Here is a 20,636-nt window from a genome sequence, read left to right as displayed (position 1 = left end):
TTCTTTTATTTCAACAGATTACATTCACCAAGAAAATGTTCATTAGCTTCTGGAATGCAGTTAAATTCTTTGACCTTTTCCTCCTTGAGATCCCTGGTGCATATTTCCTAAGTGTTGTCTTAACATAAGAATGACTTTATTATACCAGGCCTAGAGGTACCTTTGGTGTCTTTGCCCTGTCTACAGCAAATAGCAGGTGCCTAGGAAAGATTTAAAGACCAAAGCAAATATATGTGTTGTGCTGCTCCCCAGAGTAGTTTACATCCTCTTACCCAATTTCAGGTCAAGTCCTCTGTGGGAGGAATATAGCACCTCTGCAGCTGTGAATTCAGAAAAGTGGAGGGCTGCTTTCAGAAGCAGAATTAAACCACGATGTTCCAAATGCCTGTGAGTTCAATCAGCAGGAGGTTTGACTGGCTGTAGAGAGACCCATCAGAAGACTGATGGATGTCATGATTAGTTATGTTGGTAAGTTTTATGTTACCCTGCTTATTATGTGTCTGAGTGGTGAGAGATGGTGGCACTGTCATCCTGGTCATCATCTCATCCCCTGGGCTGGCACTAATAATGGGACGTCTGGACATCTCCCTTTTCTTTCTTCTTGAGGATTATTAAGGGAGGTATGGGGAGGAGGTGGAATAGCAAAAAATAATGAATCAGGCACAGAGAAAATCAGAAGTCAAACTATTGAGACAACTGCTCTGTATTAGCTGAGACTGGAGCTTTAGTGGACTATTTCTATGTGGTTGTCATGAGGAACAATTGTTTCCCAGGCTATGTGACACATGAGAAAATTCCTGTCATACTTCCCTTAGAAATGGAGTAACACTGCGTTCCTTTCTGCTATTAGAGAGATTGCATCTATAGTGGTCTGTTCTCTTTTCAGTGCCATTTTTTTTTCAGCTGAAAATGGAGGCAGGATTTCTGTTCCAGATGTATTGTACATGAGTTTGAAGTGTGTGATTGATCAAAAGTGCACAGAAAGCCAGCCATCATTTTTTGTTGCCCATCTAAACTCACTAAGTCCAGAACAGGGCAATTACTTTCCCTTACACAGGCCTCTATTTGCTGGCTTCTTTCATGATTCCTGCAAAGACACGATCTTTCAAGCTGTCAGCCAGTCCCTTCACCAGCAGCTATCACAATCAGTACGATACTCTTTACATTTTTATACCAATTCTACATAGGATTGAGCAGAAACAAATATCTACAAAGGATATTTGTCTTCTTATAGGCACAAAGTTGAAGTTCAAGTCGAAGCTTTTATATTACAATATAGGAATGTAATGCTGTTTGCTCAATTAGCATTTCCCAGAAAACTTCTGAAAAGATCATAATCCTAAGGTGTCCTTTTGGTAAGGTTCCTTTTTTTACACATTTCCTCTTTCTGGAACATTAATTTTTTTTGTAACAGAATCACGGAATCAGAGAATGGGTCAGGCTGGAAAGGACCACAGTGGATCATCTGGTCCAAGCTCCCTGCTCAAGCAGGACCATCCTAGAGCACATGGCACAGGATTGTGTAAAGATGGTTCTTGAATATCTCCAGTGAGGGAGACTTCACAGCCTCTCTGGGCAATCTGTTCCAGTGCTCGGTCACCCACACAGGAAAGAAATTCTTCCTCATGTTCCCATGGAACTTCCTGTGGATCAGTTTCTGCCTGTTGCTTCCTGTCCTACTGCTTGGCACCACTGAGAAGAGCCTGGAAACCTCCTCTGACACCCTCCCTTCAGATACCTGTAGTCATCTCAGTCATCTCTTCTCGAGGCTGAACAGGCCCAGCTCCCTCAGCCTTTTCTTGTACAAGATGTTCCAGACACTTAATCATTTTCATGGCCCTCTGCTGGACCTGCTCCAGGGGCTGCATGGTTCTCTTGTCCTGAAGAGCCCAGATTTGGACACTGCACTCCAGACATGGCCTCACCAGTGCTGAGCACAGGGGCAGGATCACCTGCCTCGACCTGCTGGCAGTGCTCTTCCTAATACACCCCAGGATATTATTGGCCTTCTTGGCCAGAAACACACACTGCTGGCAAGTTCATACTGCTTCTCTGAAATGAAATACTGCATGGAAGGTAATGATAGACAAATTTCAAGTCTAGAAAAAGCAGCACAATTCTTTTACACTAAATATAATAAAAAGTTGGAGAAAGGTACAAAGCACACTGCTGGTAAGGTATCACCACAAAATATTTCTTCCATTACTTAATGTTTATCATGATCTATGTCTGTCTCTCATCTCTGGCTATCCATTATTATGTCAATACATAGCTCCAATTTCCTTCTTACTTCATTGCCTGATTGCTATATCTTCAAAGAATCATTCTCTTTTTTCCCACATCTGGAAAATTACAATTATATAAACATCTAAAACCCAAACTTGTTTTAATTCTTTGATTGCAGAAGTCCTGACTGCTTTGTGCTAGTAGGCTGCACTGCCAGCATACAGTCAGAAACCAATATTCTGGTCTAGCAATTGCACTGCAATAGCAGTGGGAAGGTGAAGTTTGAGGGTTAGTATGTAAGCACCTTCAGAAGAAGAAAATACAGTGTTTTTTTTAAATCTGAGAAGACAGCAAAAACTACTGTGTGGAAGGACACCACAATGCACACCCCCAAAAGATCGGGTATAACATTATAGGTTTACTAATTAGCATATCTATCAAAGATTCCCCAATGAGAGGCTCAAGTGAGCCCTTCTCCTCGAGGAACCTTCCCCTGGATGGTTCTATCTTAGTTTACAGAATATGTTCTGGAGAGGATTTTGGGGTCTGGGGCACACTGATCCCTAACTATGAAGCTTCTAAAATGTTTAGTCTCTCAGCTTGACAAACAAGTCCAAGAATGTAGGCAAAAAGCACTAAGAATATAGAAGCTGTAAAAAAGGTATAACAGGGGTATAAAAGAAAAGGCAAAAAATCTTCATGGCATCATTAGGCAAATTTCAACTCTAGAAGAAAAGGCACATTTTTTTACACTAAACAAAATTAAGAGTTGGAGAAAAGTGTGAGAGATAAGTAAGAATTAATCCCTGGATATATCCAAATTAAGACATATTTCCTTTTACAATACAAGTACTTCAGCCAGCTGGTGTTTTCACCATATGTTTTATCAATTGCATGGTGTCACTGCACAAAAGGAGCCAATGCAACTGAATAGATGCTGAGGTATAAATAAGACAATGGTGATTATCATACTCTGGCCTCAAACTATGTGTTTCCAGTCAAGAGTTCCCACGCATTAGAAATTCCAGGCAGCTGATTGGGGTCCCTTTTTCAGGGAAAGAACAACGATTTATCACTCACTGAGATGTCCTAGGCAACCCCAATGGTTTCTGTGATGTGATGTTGCTGATGTTGTCCTGCCATAAATACCCAGACATCTTGACGACCACACTCAGCTCAAGATCTTTTCGTCTCCTGCACTGCTGCAGTATTTGTGTCACTTGGGAAACACTGCCAGTGGATAGGATTGGGTACAAGTGTAATCAGAAAGGCCACGGAGGCAGGGAAGGAGGACAGCTGTCCTAAGCATTCAAAGCTTTACATTCTGTGCCGTTCTGATGTGACGTGAGCCTCGAGATATTTATTAAGCTGGACGAAAGCCTGCTTTGGTCTTGCAGCTCTCTGAATCTGCCTACCTTTTATTTAGGATATGTTACAGTAGATACCAGAGTGGTACCTAATGCTGCCTAACTGCAGTAGAAAATCAGAATAAAAGAAACAGGTGGTGCAAAAATTTTACTGCCATCTCAAGTTATCTGTATCTGGAACACATAACTATCTCAGATTAAAGTTAAGAATAATAGAAAAATTGTTTGATTCAGATATCAGTAAGATAGAAATCAAAACATATGTACTTATACCACTAAGTTTTTCAATCAGTAATACAAACATTACCTTGTGATTAAAATACAGTTGCAGAGGAATACACAGGCCAGTATGTGAAACAAGACATAGGCTAGATGAATTATGAAAAAAACCCCCTCAAAACTAATTAAGAATAACTTTTCTAAGTTGTGTTTTAATGTGAACAGTGTTTGTGTGGGGAATCCTATAGATTTTATTTGGGTAAAAGCACCCCTCGAAATGAGTGTTGATGCTATTTCAAATGAGTCAAGGACACTAGTGGATGACTGATTTAGTGACAACTGAATGGCAAAGAGTGAGAAGATTAAATAATCAGTTAAATGGCATGGACAAAGATTTCAGCAAAACCTCCCCATTAGGAATAGTCACAGATATACAGGAGGAACAGTAGCAGGAATAGAGAGAACTGTTGACCTCCAAATGTGGCTTGATCTGAAGCACCAGAATATGGACAGAAACAGTAGATGGAAATTGGGATGGAATAATCAAGTAGGTCTCTTCGGTATGTCTTCTGTAATGAAATACTGCTTTGTTTTTTATGCACTATGGCATTGCTCTTGAAGACCTAGAGAAGAAACTACTGAGCAGTTGAAGAATCAGCAGAGTTTATTAACACTTCTGCTAAACAGTGGTTTCTTCCTTTGCTCTTACTAAAAATATGAAAATCTATCAAAACAGTGTAAATTGGGGGCCTGCCTGAGACCACGAGTCTTAGCACACTTCTTGTTATATCTACCGATGGTAAACTCATTCCTTTTGCTTATAGCAACTAGGGAATCAAAGATATGCAGCATTAGTGAGGAACAGGAATTAAGGGGTCCGGCTGATATAACTCCTTAAGAAAATTGTGCCTGATCTGCATTTGCAATAGTTCTTGCCCATTTACAGTGAAATCTTGTCAGATCTTCATTCCTTGGAGCTGTTGTGGATGTAAGTAATTTAGTTCTGAAATTAAAAAAATATAATTTTTCTACCTGCTTCCAGGAGTATACTCAAAGCTCATTGTTCTAGAGTACAGTAGTGATCATAGATGTCAGGCAGTGTATCATGTGGCATGGGACATACACAGCATAGCTATGTGCTTTCAGTGACATGAACTGTTGGATATGCCATAAAAAGTTCAATGACCTTGAATAGAAGGATGTGCCTGAACTTGATACCGTTTGAGGTTTTCACGTCAGCTCTCACGTTGGACTCATCATGCAGGCGCTGCCATGTGATCTGTTATGTATTCCTTTCCTTCTCCTTTTCCTCTGTGAAACAGGAGCAGATAATTTCCACATTATCTGTGTGAGGATATGTGGAGTGAGAGATGATTTTACCTGGAGGTGTTGGGATGGGGTGAATGAAGATCCTGAGTGCTGGACCAGGGGTGTGAGAATAAGTAGACCTGCATAAAGTGATGAAGAAATGTTTAAGGGAAGGAATCGGACAAACAAAGAGAGGATCACCTAGAAAGGGCTATAAAATGGGCTGACTGCTTATAAAGTATGCTTATCTGACTGAGCCCTGTGCCTGACCACCACAGTCTCTCCTGTCTTTGTTCGAACCGGTCTTAACTATGTACCTCTGTCATCTCACTCTTCATCCATATGTGTGAGTACTGCATGGACAGACTGCCAGGTACTGGGGGGACTGGGTGCCAGCTATTGGTGTCAGACTGGGGGTTTTAGGTGCCTTTACACTCTACATGTAGCTATCTAGGGGGACCCACGGGTGTGGAGTGCCTGCAAGGTCACCCATCATGAGAGTGTTGTTGGCAGCAAGCACTGATGCAGAGAGAGAGCAGGCAACTAGACAGAAAATATGTGTGTGCTTGTGAACCTGGAGGGTGTCATGTGTGTGCCTTCACTAGTGACCTTCAGCTTCTGCCAGCCCAAGAGGAGAAGGGGACAGAACCAGAGTCAGTTCCAGTCAGACATACAAACTCATAGAGGTTATGAACACAAGAAAACTTATTTTTTCCCCACTGTGAGAGTACCCAAGAGCTGGCCCAGGTTGCCCAGAGAATTAGTGTATTCTTGTCATGGTTTAACCCCAGCCAGCAGCCAAACCCCCACAGCAGCTTGTTCACTCCCACCAGGGGCATCAGGGAGGGAATAGGAAGGGTAAAACATAGAGAACTCCTGAGCTGAGATACAGACAGTTTAACAGGAAATGCAAAAGCTTCAAACACAAGCGAAGAAAACCAAGGAATTAATTCACTGCTTCCCAAGGGCAGGCAGGTGTTCAGCCATCTCCAGGAGAGCAGGGCCCCATCACACTAAACAGTTACTTGGTAAGACAAGCATCATTACTCCAAATGTCCCCCCTTTCCTCCTTCCCCCAATTTTATATACTGAGCATGATGTCATAGGGTCTGGAACATCCCCTTGGTCAATTTAGGTCACCTGTCCCAGCTGTGTCTCCTCCCAACCTCCCATGCACCCCCAGTTCCCTCACCAGCATGGCAGCATGGAAAGCAGAAAATGCCTTGGCTCTGTGTAAGCCCTGCTCAGCAATAACAAAAACATCCATTATCAATCCTGTGCTCAGAAAAAATCCAAATCACAGCTCCATACTAGCCACTATGAAGAAAATTAACTCTACCAGAGCCAAAACCAGCACAAGTCTTCATTTTTGGAAATATTCAAAATCTGGACATGGTCCTGGACAACCAGCTCTAGCAGCCTTGTTTGAGAAATGGTCTGGATAAGATGACCTTCAGAGTTCCCTTTCAACCTCAAACATTCTGTGATTCTGTGCCTCAGTTGTCTGTGCTTGTCTGATGCAAATCCTGTATGTAAATGCTCTTACAAGATGCAACCCCCACAGCTGATAGCTACTGAAGCCTGAACACATTAAAATAGGCTTTGAATGGTGCTGTTCAATGGTGGATTCAGGACTGCAGCTGTCTTGCCTTCATTTACAAGTGTGGTGAAACCTCTGGACCACACCACTGCAGTGTTAGTTCCTGTCTCTGCCTTCTTACAGCCTGTGGTTCTCTCCAGATTTAATGTGCTATTGATGATACTGGAGTTAATTGATAAAGATAACTGTTGCTGCAGCAGGTATCTGCCAAGTGTATTGTGTGACACTGGAATAAATATACCAAGATAAGACAAGCATCTTTATGGTCCTTGTCTTTGCACAGGTCTCATTGTAAAGGTAAATGAAGAGATGCCACTGAGCTGATATTAAATCAAGAAGGATATGAATCTGAGCTTTCCTGAGTCAGCAAAACCTTAGCACTGACTCTACACTCTACAGTGGCTTCTTAGACAGCAGAGGAACACATTACTGTTTAGATATCTTAAAAAATAATTGACTTGCTGTAACTCAGTGAATTGTAACTCAGTGGTGTGTTTGTCTTAGATAGAAATGAGGATGCTTACTAAGAGATTCACTTTATCTTCTGTTGCAGGAAAAAATTCCAACATTTTCTATGCTCAGGTATTTTAATGTTTGTTCAAGGTCTTATGCTAAAATTGTTTGATGTTCTGGATGCAGTTCAGTCTACCTCTGAAGAATTGCTGATTGAAAATCCTTGTCTGGCTGTTTAAAATATCTTCCAGCAAATGGGGGAGGGTTTGTTGTTGTTGTTGTTGTTGTTGTTGTTCTGTTTTGTTTTCTGTCATCTGCAATTGTCCTCTCTCCTGGGACTTGTTCAGCCTTCCCTTAGTTGGAAGTGTATTTTCCTCCTCCTCCAAATTACTTGACTGGTCTCATCTCCACACAGACTAGTCTCATTTCTGGGAAGGGTAGTTTTAGCTTTTGGCAGTTTTCAGCTGCATGTAGCCAGCCTTAAATTACTTGCAAGTTGGGCATTGAACAAGAAAGTTAGGAAGTTCTAGTAGAAGAAGAGTAAATGCATCAAGAAAAAAAGAAAAGAAGCAGAAAAGAGGAGGTAGAGAGAGAAGTGCATAGGCTTCTTAGAAGTCAGTATGGGTTTGTTCTTTCCCCACCTGAAAGAGGCAGTAAGGTGTATTTCCCTTGGGGATTTGTGCTCAGCTGCACATTTACAGTGCTGTCAGCAGTCAAGTGCATCTGTTACTACTCTCTTCCTACCTAATCTTCATGGGCAGGTGCACTCCCTCCGAAACTGTTTTGAGTTCAGTCCTTCAGGTGGTGGTATTCTCTTCTGAATGAGACACATTCTATTGGTTCATAGGTGGAGCCCATACCTGGCAATCCTGAACTTCTGACCAAAGGCACTAACTGAGGAAAGAACATAATTTATTTTTAATGTGGTTGAATTTGCATGCACTGTTTTGTCATTCATTTGTAATGCCAAGGGAGATGCTGGGACCTGGGTAACTGTGAAGAGAGGCTGTTCTAAGATCACTAGTGCACAGTATCCATCGTTCTAGCATGGCTTTAGAAACTTCACCATAGGGCTGTATGAATGATTAGGACTGCTGCAGAGATGAGGAAGCTCATTGCTAGTTACCAGCATTTTAATTTATATGAAGCTGTAAATATGCAACAAGCATTTGAAGAAACCAAGAGTTAACATATTAACAAAGCTGGGCTTCAGAAGCTGCCATACAAAGATGCATTCGGTTTTCTTGTAACTGGAGAAAGATAAAAGCACAAGGCCGCTATTAAGGTGCCCTTATAGGCTAAAAACATACTTCTTCTAACACCAGTGCATTCCATTTCATTACTGTTTTGATGTTTAATCCAATGGCTACAAAGCTAGCACATCTTTTTCCTGAGCTCCGTTTCAATTCTTTGTCCTCCCCTTTGCTGGAGTAGTTGAGCCATTACTAAGGCCTGTATCTATTAAGCAACTCACATCAAGAGACTGGCATAAGATACAGAAGTAATTCTAAAATACCAAATTCACAAAAGGATTTTAGCACATGCTTAGTTTTAAGTGCTTGAATAATCCTTTTGATACCTTGTTAAATCTCTGCTTTAGAAAAGTTCTTAGGGAAGATCTTCTGTTTTGGAAGTGGAGGGATCAGGAGAAGGCACCTTCTGTGTTAGGGAGGAAGTAGGAATATATTGTAAATTATTTAATAGTTAAAATGCTGGATAATTTTTGGTGCTCTGCTGTCTAAATTCCACCACCAGTGAATAACACAATATTGCAGTTTTCCCTTCTATCCTATTTTGTAGTATCTATGAAGGGAAGAATTTATTTATTGCCTTTCTTGGACACAGCCTGGGACTGGCCCCCCTAAATGGCTTGGTCTTGCCTTTGGCATTTTTCCCACAGTCCTTAGGATGCACTTCCATATTTTTGTCATTCAGCCACACCCTGAAGAAAACTCAAAATAGAAGAGTGCTCAAGTGTAAAGGCAGACAGCAGGCTATAAATGCCTCCATTTCTGTAGAGATAATAAATATAGAACAAGAAATGAAAAGCAGAGTGTAGTGAGAACTTTAAAGTTTTCCTGAAAAATGACCTTTTCCCTCCCACAGGAAAATTCAGTAGGAGAGAAGAGATGGCACAGGGTAAGTAAAGTAGGTTTGCTCTGGATTATTACATGCTAATTACTTTGACAGCTGCTTCTGAAGCAACATCTACATTCAGGGCATATGAACTCATTCTACTGTGTCTGTCTCTGTAGATCTAATTCTGTCAGACTGAGTTATAATTCAAGATCAATGGGAGGAAGGGAGAAGTCTGTTTCAAGCAAATGGTAGCCCTAGATGATACAAAAGTAGGAAAGATCCTTACCAGAGCTATTTAGGAAACTTGGATGAACACTGCAGATGGGATAAGAATCAGTTATTTAAAGGCTTTTCCACGTCTTTCTCTGCTTCCCATATATAAGACGAATACGAGACTTAAAAAGAACATTGTTCATGTATCAGTGTCACATACCAAGCAATGGAAGAGATTGTCACTGAGTGACTTTGGCAATGACCGGATTTCTATAAAAGTAAATTGAAAACAGATTTTGTTATTTTCAAATTATTTTAAGATCAGTGAATTACCTACCTTTTGTATGTTGCTGACTCACTGATTATTTGAGTCATTATGGGCTAAGTCATGACGTGTGATTAGGTCTGCCATATAGCCAGGTTTTCCCAGGCATGTTGTCCTATTTCCAGACAAAGTAAGACGAATGTGATTAATTATTCATGCTTGTCACAAAGCCTTGTCAGAGGTCTTATCCTTCCTTCCCTTCCCCCATACAGGTACGAGCCCTGTGGGGTTGTCTTCCACCCAAATGGGGCAGAGTGACTGATCCCAAGCCTACCAGCTCTGCAGAGCCAGTGCTGCTACCCCATGACATCTGGACATGTCAGAGCCACTGCAGTGGTTTTGGTCCAGAAGCCTTGTAGCTTCTGGAACGAAACCCAGGAGCCGTACATGCAGCAAACATCCATTTTAGTTAGTAATAATCAGGAACCACCAGGGTCCATCAAGGTCTCACAGAGCTGACTGCTTTGGCTCTGCATGTTTATGCCTCTGTGCATATTAAATTCTTCCTACTTTACCTATGAGACATAGAAAAATCTATCTCAGTTTGACCGGTGGTGTAGTAGAGATGGAAATAAGAGGGGTTTTATACAACTGGTACGCCTTCGTATGTTGCAGACATTCTCAAAGCCAGAGAGCTCTTAAGGAAGCAGTGGGGAGGCTCATTTTACAGCCTGAAGCACCAACCGGGTCTCATGTCTCTACTAATAATATTCTGGAGTTTACGTCTCCTCACTTGTCTTCTAAGTTACTGATTATTTTAAAACTTCAAACTCTAAATAAAAAATTTAAACTGTTTTCTGACATTTAATTGCTTCCAATGTGCTTGTTGTTGGTGGGAAAAGAAACCTCACTTTTAACATAAACAACTGCTTCTTTAAGGAATGAGGTTTTCTTTTTTTAAAATGCAATATTAAACTGCATATAGGCTAATGCTTTTCTTTTACCTTTATATCTCTCCCTTATTGCATGTTAGGCTGTCCCCAGTTTTGGGAGAATCACTTGGTTAGTTCTAAATATAGCACTGCATCTGCTCTTAAATAGGAGTGAAGGGGCAGTAGCCTTTAGAGAGGGGAATTATTTGTTTTCTTCAGGCAGTGTTTGATAAGCTGGGAAAGGCTGGTCTTCCTCTCTGCTTTGCAGTTTTTCTATATCCCTTGGTAAGTCCATTTTCCATCCATATTTTTCTTGTACAGAGCAAATGAGAGTGCCTGTAGGAGGGGGTTGGGTGCTTTCTTGTAAAAAAAATATTTACTTTCCTCAGGGAAAACAAGCAATAAGCAGGACTCAAATTGATTCATGAAAAGAAAAACAAAAAAGTAACTAAGACTTTTTGTCCTGTGCACAGTCACCTTGATTTTATTGTGTATTACATTCCCTCTGTTTCTTTCTGCATATTAAGAACTACATTACAGAAATCCATAGCTCTACTCATATATATTTTTTTCCAATTGCACAAATGGTGGCAATGCCACTTTCTTTTGTGCTTATACTATATGATTCCTCTGAAGTCTGTGTCTAAATAATTAAGCATAAAATCCTATAGTAGCTGGAAAAAGATTTGGTCTGATGAAGAATGGGATGTAGCTAGGCCAAAAAAAAAGAGAATCTACTTTTATTTTGTGTCTGCCATGCTTTCAAGTATATGTTTCCAGAAGAAGTTGCTGGTGTCCGTATTGCTCTAAGCTATGTGATGTGTTCTGTGCCACGTGAAAATTCCATCTAAATACCACTGATAGAGCCTTGGGAAATCAAGTTCATGCTCTTGAAATTATGCCTGTGTGTTGATAATGCTTATGAGCCAGTAAAAGTACCATAATGAAGGAAAATGAACATTGGGATGATGGGAAATGATTTTTATCATCTCACTGTCCAACATTCTTAGATGTCCAGTTGAAGGGATATAATACACTTGCCAAGTGAAGGGAAATCTTCAAACTTTATCAGAACATGTTGGAACTCCGTGGACTTGGAATGTTAGGGTGGCAGGGTTTCAAGTCAATGCGGACAAATTTAGCCTTGTTTAATTCCCAGTCTTGTATGATCATGAATTCATAAGGTAACATCCATATTAGTACCCTTTCTGGGATATATACTGTTCAGCTTCTATTAGAGATATGGAAAGAAAGTCAGTTTGGAAGCTTCCACTCCTTTCCTTCATGAGAGTCACAGAAAATCCAAAATTGCATTCTTTTTTAGACTCACTAAAATGCAGGAACTGGTGCTCCCCTCCACAACAATTACTTTGCTGGAGGGAAGGGTACCCATGACTGCCTGCTCCTTACCTCCACCAAGCAAAGCTCCTCATCAAGGGTTGTGGAAATGACTGTGACCACCCATGACATATTTCAAATTACCTCCACACTAACTGATCTGGCTAGAGGGTGAGGGAAGCCATTCAGGGACTATTACAAAGTCAAGGTGTTCATTCTAACTAATCATAGATGTGCTGTAGCCAAATGATTGCATTAAATTGCTGAATCTATCTGTATGTCATTGAAAAGAATATCATTTGATGTTGAGAGACGTTGAAAGCCTACTCATTCGAAACATATGAAATTAGTAAAAATGGTAGACACAACTGTGATGGCTGGTTCTGTCAGCTGCTTGAAAACGTTGCTTTGCTGGATATTCAGATAAGTAGAAATAGAGGAGAGAACTCCATCTTTATGTTTAATAACCAAAGTAATGCATGCTTTTCTGGGGATTATTCGAATCTGTTTAAAACCAGTTGGAGAAATGAGGAAAATACTATTCCCATGAAAAGGAGTGTGATCAGTAAAACATAAGACCAACTACAATGTAGCTAAAGACAACAAGACGCAAGAAGTCTTCATGTTTGCTGAATGATGTCTGGAATTCAGCAGAGTAAGCAAATGAGAATTCCATATGTTTTTTTTTTTTTTTTAAAGATGAGCATTTGTGTTCTATTGTCAAAAAATCTAAAATTGAATTCTTATCCAGACTGAACAAGATCTTCAATGAGAAGGACTGAAACATCTTAAAATGACATTATATTTGAGTAGATTTTAAAGTTCATCCTTTTTCATGGACAAAACATACATTTCTGTGTAAGATCTAAATATACACATGTGTACAGAGATAAGAGACTGGAGAGGCATATTAGAAATTTTGTCAAATCAGTTTTTTACCAAATTAGTTTATTCTTAAAATGGAGAAGATTTAAACAGATCCTCTACATCCCATTCTGTTTAGACTGCAGTGTCTATGAGCTGCATAATGATTTATGATGGCTTTACAAGATTTCCACCAAAGTCACTTTCTGGGGGAAAATGCTAATATGTTATTAAGTCCACATTCTGTACAGCATGGATATAACCATCTGGAAAGGATCACATATTTTTTGAGTCAATATTGTAATTTTTTATATTGGTCAATGAATAAAAGGTGGGGTTTTTTTTCCTTTTTTTTTTCCCTATCTTTCATTGTGGTATGTAGGTGATATGGATTTAAATATATTTTATCAGTTAAGTATTGGGGGCTTTTATGCACCATAGAAGTATAAGTTAGCAGCTTCCTGAAAACACTTAACTTTGAAAAATGTGAGGAGCAGCTAGCAGAACAAGAGACAAGTAGAGGAAAAAATGTCTAAGTTGTGGGAAAAACAGGACAAGCCCTCCAATCAGTGCAAATGGTTGAAGAAATCTCTGGCTACGTGAGGACAGGCAAGAACTTGTGAATAATTTTGGCACTTCTCCAGATGGCCAGGAACAGAGATGAGCACAGAAAGTGCATGTTGCATGGTATAGCACTGGCAGGTCAGGCCGAGAAAATACATGCTGTACAGTGCATTGCTCATGGCATGAGCCTTCTGAATCTGGAAATGCAAACTGTCTATCTATGGTGAGTGCAGCCATGTTCTTCTTCCCATGGCATTTGTCAAGACATCCATCAATTTAGTTGGTTGTGTGCCTGCTCTCTGAGGCAATGTAAATGATCATGCTAGAATTTACTGCTTGTCCTTTAAATCTTAAATTAACTCACTTATCAGACTAACAATGTTTATATCAGACCTGTGGCTTCTCTTCTCAAGAATGTGGCCCCTTGTCACGTGGTCCTAGATTATGGCTTTCTATTCAGATCAGTATTACTGTGTCACAAAACTGTGCATATCCTGACCTGGGAACTCAGCCCTTTACTCATGGTCAAGTAAAAATTGTTGTATACATGCTTGTTATATATGTGCTACAAAGCATGAGGAAATGTATGTTTATGTAAACTGGCTTGAATAGTCTAATTCACCTGTGGTTTATGTCATTAATCCTTGAGGACATTTTGGCTGATATAATATTTTTCTTTGGGTTTAATAGTCTTCTGAGTGGTTTATACAGCACATAGATTAGTGCACTTAAGGTCCTTTTGATGGCCCCAGCATTTATAGTCATAGAAATTAATAGGAATAATAATAGTAGAAAGGAAGGATTACAATGGTGCTACATTGCACTAACAGGGTCAGATGAGACACCAAGTGTTTTAGGACCATCTTTTTCCTGTAATTCTAGCTCTTTTTCTTGAAATCCAGGATCATTAATAGGATCTGCATGGATGTAACTCAAGGATTGCTCATGACACACAGACCATATATTTCAACAAGGCCTCCAAAATTCTTGCAATAGAACTTGGTGAATAAAACTTGAGATTTGCTTTTTAATTTGTTATAATCATTCAGATAATCAATTTGTCTTTCTCTGGACTTATGCTTTTTTGTTGTTGTTATTGAGCTCTCAGTTTTCCACTGGGATTTTCCCCCCAATTTCTCTGCCAGACCACTGGCTGCAACTCACTTTTGAGTCAGTTCTACCAATTCACTTGCCAGTGTAACTAGGTCTCCAGACACTGTCATTAATAAAATTTTGGTTCACCTAAATCAATAAATTCAGTGGGGTTAAGCTTTCATCTGCATAGCATGTTCTCTAACTCTGTTAGTGGTAGGTAGTCTACATATTAGAATATATTTCAAACATCTCATATAAAAGTGGAAAACTGGTAAAATGGTCAACATATTGTTCCTAGGAATACAGTATAAACTTTTTTCATCAGGAGCTCAATATCTTACGTGCTGCTTTTACATTGGGACTTTGATTTTGCTCTTCTGATACTTGTCTTTACAGCACTATTAAGTATTAAATGCAACATTGTTGTAATTACCTGATGATTATTATTACATTTGGAATTGTTGCCAGGCAGCTCCCCTCTGTATTAGCAGAAGGCAAAGTGAGTCTGGCTGCTAACAAGCTCAGTTAATTGCTTGTATGGAGGCACTGAGTGGATGGATACCCTTGTTTCTATACTAAAGGTGTTTGGGTAAATGTGAAAAATATATGAACCCAAATTTTGAGAAGTCCTGGGTGCTGACAAATAGAAGAAGATATGCTAATTAAAACATAAGTTGCACATTTAGTGAAAAAGGCTGGACTGCAAATGACAATGGTGTTTTCTCCTCTCTCAAAAATGAAAATGACTCAGACTGTGATCTATCCAGATAAATGGGCATTACTCTGCAATTGTTATAAAGTGGATCTCAGTGTGAGTTATATACATACCAGTATGTACATTGCATGTTGATAAACTCACAGATTTATTTAACTTGGCCACATGTAAATATGTGTAGCACTTAACAGTGGAGTGAACTTAATCTATGTGTTTGTCCTCTGCACCTTCATTTAGGCAAAAAGGCTAATTAAAAACAGAGAAAAGGGAACATTATACCATTAATTGTCCAGTTAACATATGAACTGTTGTGGAAATCCAATGTCATATACACAATAGTCACACAGTTAGCAGGAAGAAAACCAGTATTCGATGTCTGCAGATGTAGCATCACATGATGAACAGATATCAAAACCAGGAGAAGCCAAGGCTGCTTGTGGGTCTGTGCAAATCTGCTCATATAACCAAGACGTTGTGTCATACGATGAGTTAATAGGTCCATGAGGAGTCCATGTCAGTTCAGCATTGTATGAGGGCATCTTACTAAGCCAGCATCTCTGCGAGGTGCTGAGCTAACTTGGGTCATGCTAACTTTCTTATTTCCCTAGAAATGTGGCATTATATTTCTTTAATGTTGCATAGTAATGTGGTAAACCTGTTTCATTTTTGTTTTGCAGTGTTTGGTGCTTTGCCTAAAGCTCTCATTCCTGAACGTGTGACTTGTCATTCTCATATCTCTTGAAAAAGGGTTGAAAAGGTAACTCTAAGTTATGCAGAAGATGCAGTTATGAAGTGATAAAATGTAAAAACCTCTTTAGGTCTCAGAACTTTTTAAAAGAAGATGTGACTTCTATTAAATATACCTACTGCTTGCTCTTACTTTTTCTTGGAAAAGTAAAAGTAGCTGATATGAGAACATCATGATTTGGGAGCACCTGACTTGGCTCTTGACTATCTACAAGTAACAGTCACACACTGTTTTTCACTCTACACAATTTATTAATAGCATTTCCCTTTTTTGATAAATACTATATGCTGGAAATATGGTGTGTATATTGTCATTTTACCTTGTTAAATGTTTTATCTAAATGAGTTTAGAAGATTTCTATCCAAATCCCTTTGAGCTTTCATTTTATATACATCATGAAGCTGCCTATTTATGTGGCTTTTTGTTACAAATTTGGACTTCTTGTGTGGGTCTGAGGCAGGTTCTTCTTGGCATGGTCCATGTCCAGGCAGGGCCAGGCTGTGGGGAGCTGGAGACTGCATCTGCTGTGTCATTTCTGGGGAGAAACTGATGGCCCTGGGGGCTGACATAGGGTCCTGGCCTGTGGGCAGGGTAGAAGGAACTCTGGAGGAGGCTGGGCCGGGACAGTCAGGTCCATTGCTGTCCTCAGGACCCTGACACACTCTTAATGTTGTCCCTGGGTGAGCCGGTGCTGCTTCACTTGCCATGGGTGCCCTGAGGTGGATCCCAGGCCATGCCTCAGCCTGTGCCCTGGGTGCTGGCATGGAGCTGGCAGCCTGCATGCTACAGGAGAGCATAACAACAGGGACACTCCCCTTAGCTCTTAGTAGGGTATTGGAAATTACTGCAGTAATTTACCTGACTAAGTCTTCATCTGCTTTATATGCTTGTATTGGGAGCTTGCTTCTGTTGTCACTGAAGTGTAGGTACCTTGTGGGGGAGGTTTTGGCTGTTCAGTTGGGGTCCCTCACCACAGTTTGGGCCAAATGGCCCCGGAGTAGAGAACCCCATATCTAACCCGGACTGCAGTTACACAAGCTGGCACCTACTCACAGCATGGCTGGTGACATTCCCCACTTCTGCAAGAAGTTATCATCATATTTCTAATGAGCACAAAGGCGTGTAGGCACCTCCATGCTCTTTTAATGATGTGGTTGGGAATCTGCTTAACTCTAACTCAGTGGGAAACATGCTTTTGTCCCCCACACTTCTTGTGGGAGCACCCTGAATGTTTCTTAGAACCTTCTATCCAAATAATGATCAAAAACTATGCTATGCTTTGGAGAAAGTCCACAAGAAGGAAACCAGAATGATTGATAGGAACCCATGAGGAAAGATTGCATGAGCCAGCTTTGTAGGGTTTAAATAAGAGAGCAGGAAAGAAAAGTAAAGAAAATCTTCAACAGGCTGCTACAAAAGTGGGCGAATACAGTCTATTTGTTGTCATGGTGAATTGGACAAAAAATAGTACACATAAATTGTCAGAATGGAAAATGTGAAAGGTTTGAAGAGCGAAGAGCTGAAATATCTAACAATGGCCAAAACCCTGTCAAATTTCCATCCGTGGGAAATTCTATGGAGACGTTAAATGACATCTGAAAAGAAGGGGAAAAATGATCTAGTGAGATATCTTTTAGGCTATCCTCTGTGATTCTATAGCTCACACTGTATGAGTGATAAGATACAGCCTGAGGTACCCATGTATGTGACTGATGGCTCTATTTGTCACAAATTGGTGCAGTTTTATACATTTGTACATGTTCGCACACATGTCTACATATCAAAAAATATCAAACCAAAGTGTCTGAAATATATGGCTAAATGTGTGCATGGCTAAATCTGTGGCTAACTTCACTCTCTGCAGGAGTTACTGGTTGTAACAAGAGGAAGCATGTCTTCAGTAGCAGTGCCGTTTTACCAGAGGAGGCACAAGCACTTTGATCAGTCCTACCGCAACATTCAGACAAGATATATACTTGAGGAATATGCAGCAAGAAAGTAAGTGCCATGTATTTGAGCATAGACAGGTCTCTTTTTGGGTAGTCACTTCTTAGAATCAAGATATTCACCTTTCCCCTCCACCCAAAAAAATTGTGATTTATTCAGAATGATAGTTTTCCACTTCCTTCCATTGGCATGCCCCTTGTCTATAGTCTCTCACCAGCATAGCTACACTTCCTAACAACATTGCAAGATACCTGCACAGACCTTTTAGCTTAGGATCTGTCCTGTTTGCTACCTCTAAACTGAAAATTTTTCCTTGTAGTCTAAAATTGAAACTCTGACTCAAGAAAAATTGCCATGAAATTTACTGTAAGTCATAGAAATAGCTTTTTACCCATTCTTCTGTATGACATGATGATATTCCTGCTCCTGAAGCTGGCCATAACTAATTATAGCTTTTGCAATTCAATTTCCTTTTTTAAACTTAAATGAAGGCTCAATGCTTCTCATGTGAAATCTGAGTTTTAGCCAGAAAATACACATTCTTTTTATCTCAAAGCCTGAAACTTTGTATTGGGGTTGCTGTTCTCCCTCCTTAATAATTAACATGCCTACCTAGCTGTCTAGCTGGTCCAGATTCCCTTATGAAAGAGGAGAGTTTATGCAGCAGGTTCTGTGAATTATAGAAAGGCAGGAATACTTAGAAACAGACAATGCTATGGGGAATCTTTGTGATTTGTGCGTTGGAGAGGCTGGTACCCTTGTGGTTCACTGAAATGCTATCATTGCACCTGAATGATTGAAGACTGAAATAAATATAAATTTAATAGAATGAAATAAAACACCCAGTGATCCCCAGTGACAGATGATGGGCATTAAGGCCTTGAAGGACAAGTGTCAATTGGGACCTAGTGCAGTCAGTGAGGATGCAAAAGTTTCTCACTGAACAGTGCTCAGTCATGGCATTCAGCTCAAAGTAATTTCTTTGACATTTGTGAGTTCATGTTTTACCTGAATTTCTGGGTTATAACAATGTCTTTTATATTTGAAGGGCTGCTTCCAGGCAGGCTGTTTATTATGAATCATCTGGCTTGGGCAAAACAACATGTAGACTCTGTGCCAGGAGGGCACGCACCTTGGCGCATGAAACAATGCAGGAATCCAGGAAAAGGTAAAGCTTTGTCGGTCCAGTCTTACCTGTGTAGTGACTCTGGTCCCAACTCTTTTGCCAGGGCTCTTTTCAGAGTTGACAAGACTAGAGGCTTCTCTGTCACTGTTCTTCACTAATCTATTTTGGCTGGAACACTAAATGGCTGAGTGTCACTTTCAGTCTCATATTTCATCCCAGAGTTGTTCCCCTGATCCCCACTCTGACTGTTGAAAACAGCTTTAAAACAAAAATAAATTAGAATCCACCTGGTATCCAGAACTCATTTTGAACAGGCCTACTCCACTATTCCTAATTTCTAATTTGGATCAATTTAAATGTTTTAAATTCTTTCCAGAATATCAAAAGAGTTTACTGTCATGTCTCAGTTACAGACTTGATAAGAAATCCCAGAGTAACTGTGCTGATGACAATATTCCCCTTAGTGAATTTCGCTGTTTCTGCTCTGCTTTGCTCTACAGTTACTACACCAAAACCATGGAGGATTTATATTATAAGAATGAATTCTGCCATGTTTGCAGAAAATACACTGTGAAAATCATATACATCCATATGGTTCTGGTACTTTGATTGGTTTGAAATATATAACCTCAGAACAGAAATCTCTAGGAAAATAAAATGATTTTGCATACTTTAATTTAGTTTTTAATTTCATCAATATAAAAAAAGACATGGCAGAACATGGCTGGTATTTAAAGTGCACTGAAATGGTACAAAGATTTTTTTTTAAATATCAGACAAATAATATTTTGATCTACTATTCACTGAATTTCATGGAAGTTTTCTTATTTGGGTTATGCTTTCACAGTCTTGCCATATGTTGACTATATTGACAGACATGTTAGAAATATCTGATATTCAGTACCTTCTTTTGTCCTCTTGGGAAGGAAAAGAGTGGCATAGGCTGTTAATTGAATCAGCATGAATGAAGGAAATGGAGCTAGCTTCTCCTAAAAGCTTTTATGAGTTGGGGTTTTTTTAAGAATTCTGGAAAATCTGTGTAGTTAGATTTTCAGGGAACAGCTCAAAATTTTTTCAAAACTATAATTTCCTGGTAGTTTCTGCTCATCATTTTCAAAGGACAGCTTTTTTGCATGCAACTGTTCATCAAATCCATGTGAACTCCTTGGTCTGTATCTTTCAGATGAGGTCAGCTGATAGCAGCCCATGGAGCAACAAGAGCTCCCGGGTTCTAAAGCTAAGGTTACTATGTAAGAAAGGCACAGCTTTTAACAGGTTGTGAACAGGCACAGAACTTGACTTCACTCCTCTGCCTTCTTGTGTCCATAGGAAGGAAAATCAGGGGCCAGAAAGAGGCCAGGCAGGTTCTTGACATCAGCTACCAGAGGACTGGGGGGAACCAGTCAATGTGACCAAAGCAGAATTCAAGACCTAGAGCTATAGCCCCACAAATACAGGGGGAAAGAATATGAAGAAAATTCACATGATTTCACATACTCATTATTAGGATATGCAGATAGATGCTAAGAATGATGCCTAACCTAAATTTTACATCCTGCTGATATGGTTTCAGAGCC

The 20,636-nt window shown here is 39.9% G+C and overlaps 1 protein-coding gene across 2 annotated transcripts in view; it reads left to right on the top strand.

Annotated features, from left to right (window-relative positions):
- The first annotated feature begins 10,890 nt into the window (after positions 1-10,890).
- MYOM2 (myomesin 2) overlaps positions 10,891-20,636 on the top strand; it is a 78,222-nt gene continuing 68,476 nt past the window's right edge. For both annotated transcript variants that reach the window (XM_017739339.1, XM_017739338.1), the window contains exons 1-4: positions 10,891-10,947; positions 15,916-15,995; positions 17,851-17,984; positions 18,982-19,101. In XM_017739339.1, coding sequence (XP_017594828.1) covers positions 17,878-17,984; positions 18,982-19,101 — 227 coding nt within the window. In that variant the 5' untranslated portion in view covers positions 10,891-10,947; positions 15,916-15,995; positions 17,851-17,877. The remainder of the gene's footprint in view (positions 10,948-15,915; positions 15,996-17,850; positions 17,985-18,981; positions 19,102-20,636) is intronic.

Source organism: Corvus brachyrhynchos, unplaced genomic scaffold (genome assembly GCF_000691975.1).
Source record: "Corvus brachyrhynchos isolate BGI_N302 unplaced genomic scaffold, ASM69197v1 scaffold136, whole genome shotgun sequence".
Classification (NCBI taxonomy): domain Eukaryota; kingdom Metazoa; phylum Chordata; class Aves; order Passeriformes; family Corvidae; genus Corvus; species Corvus brachyrhynchos.
Note: the sequence above shows the minus strand (reverse complement) of the source record. Positions and strands in the feature narration are given on the sequence as shown.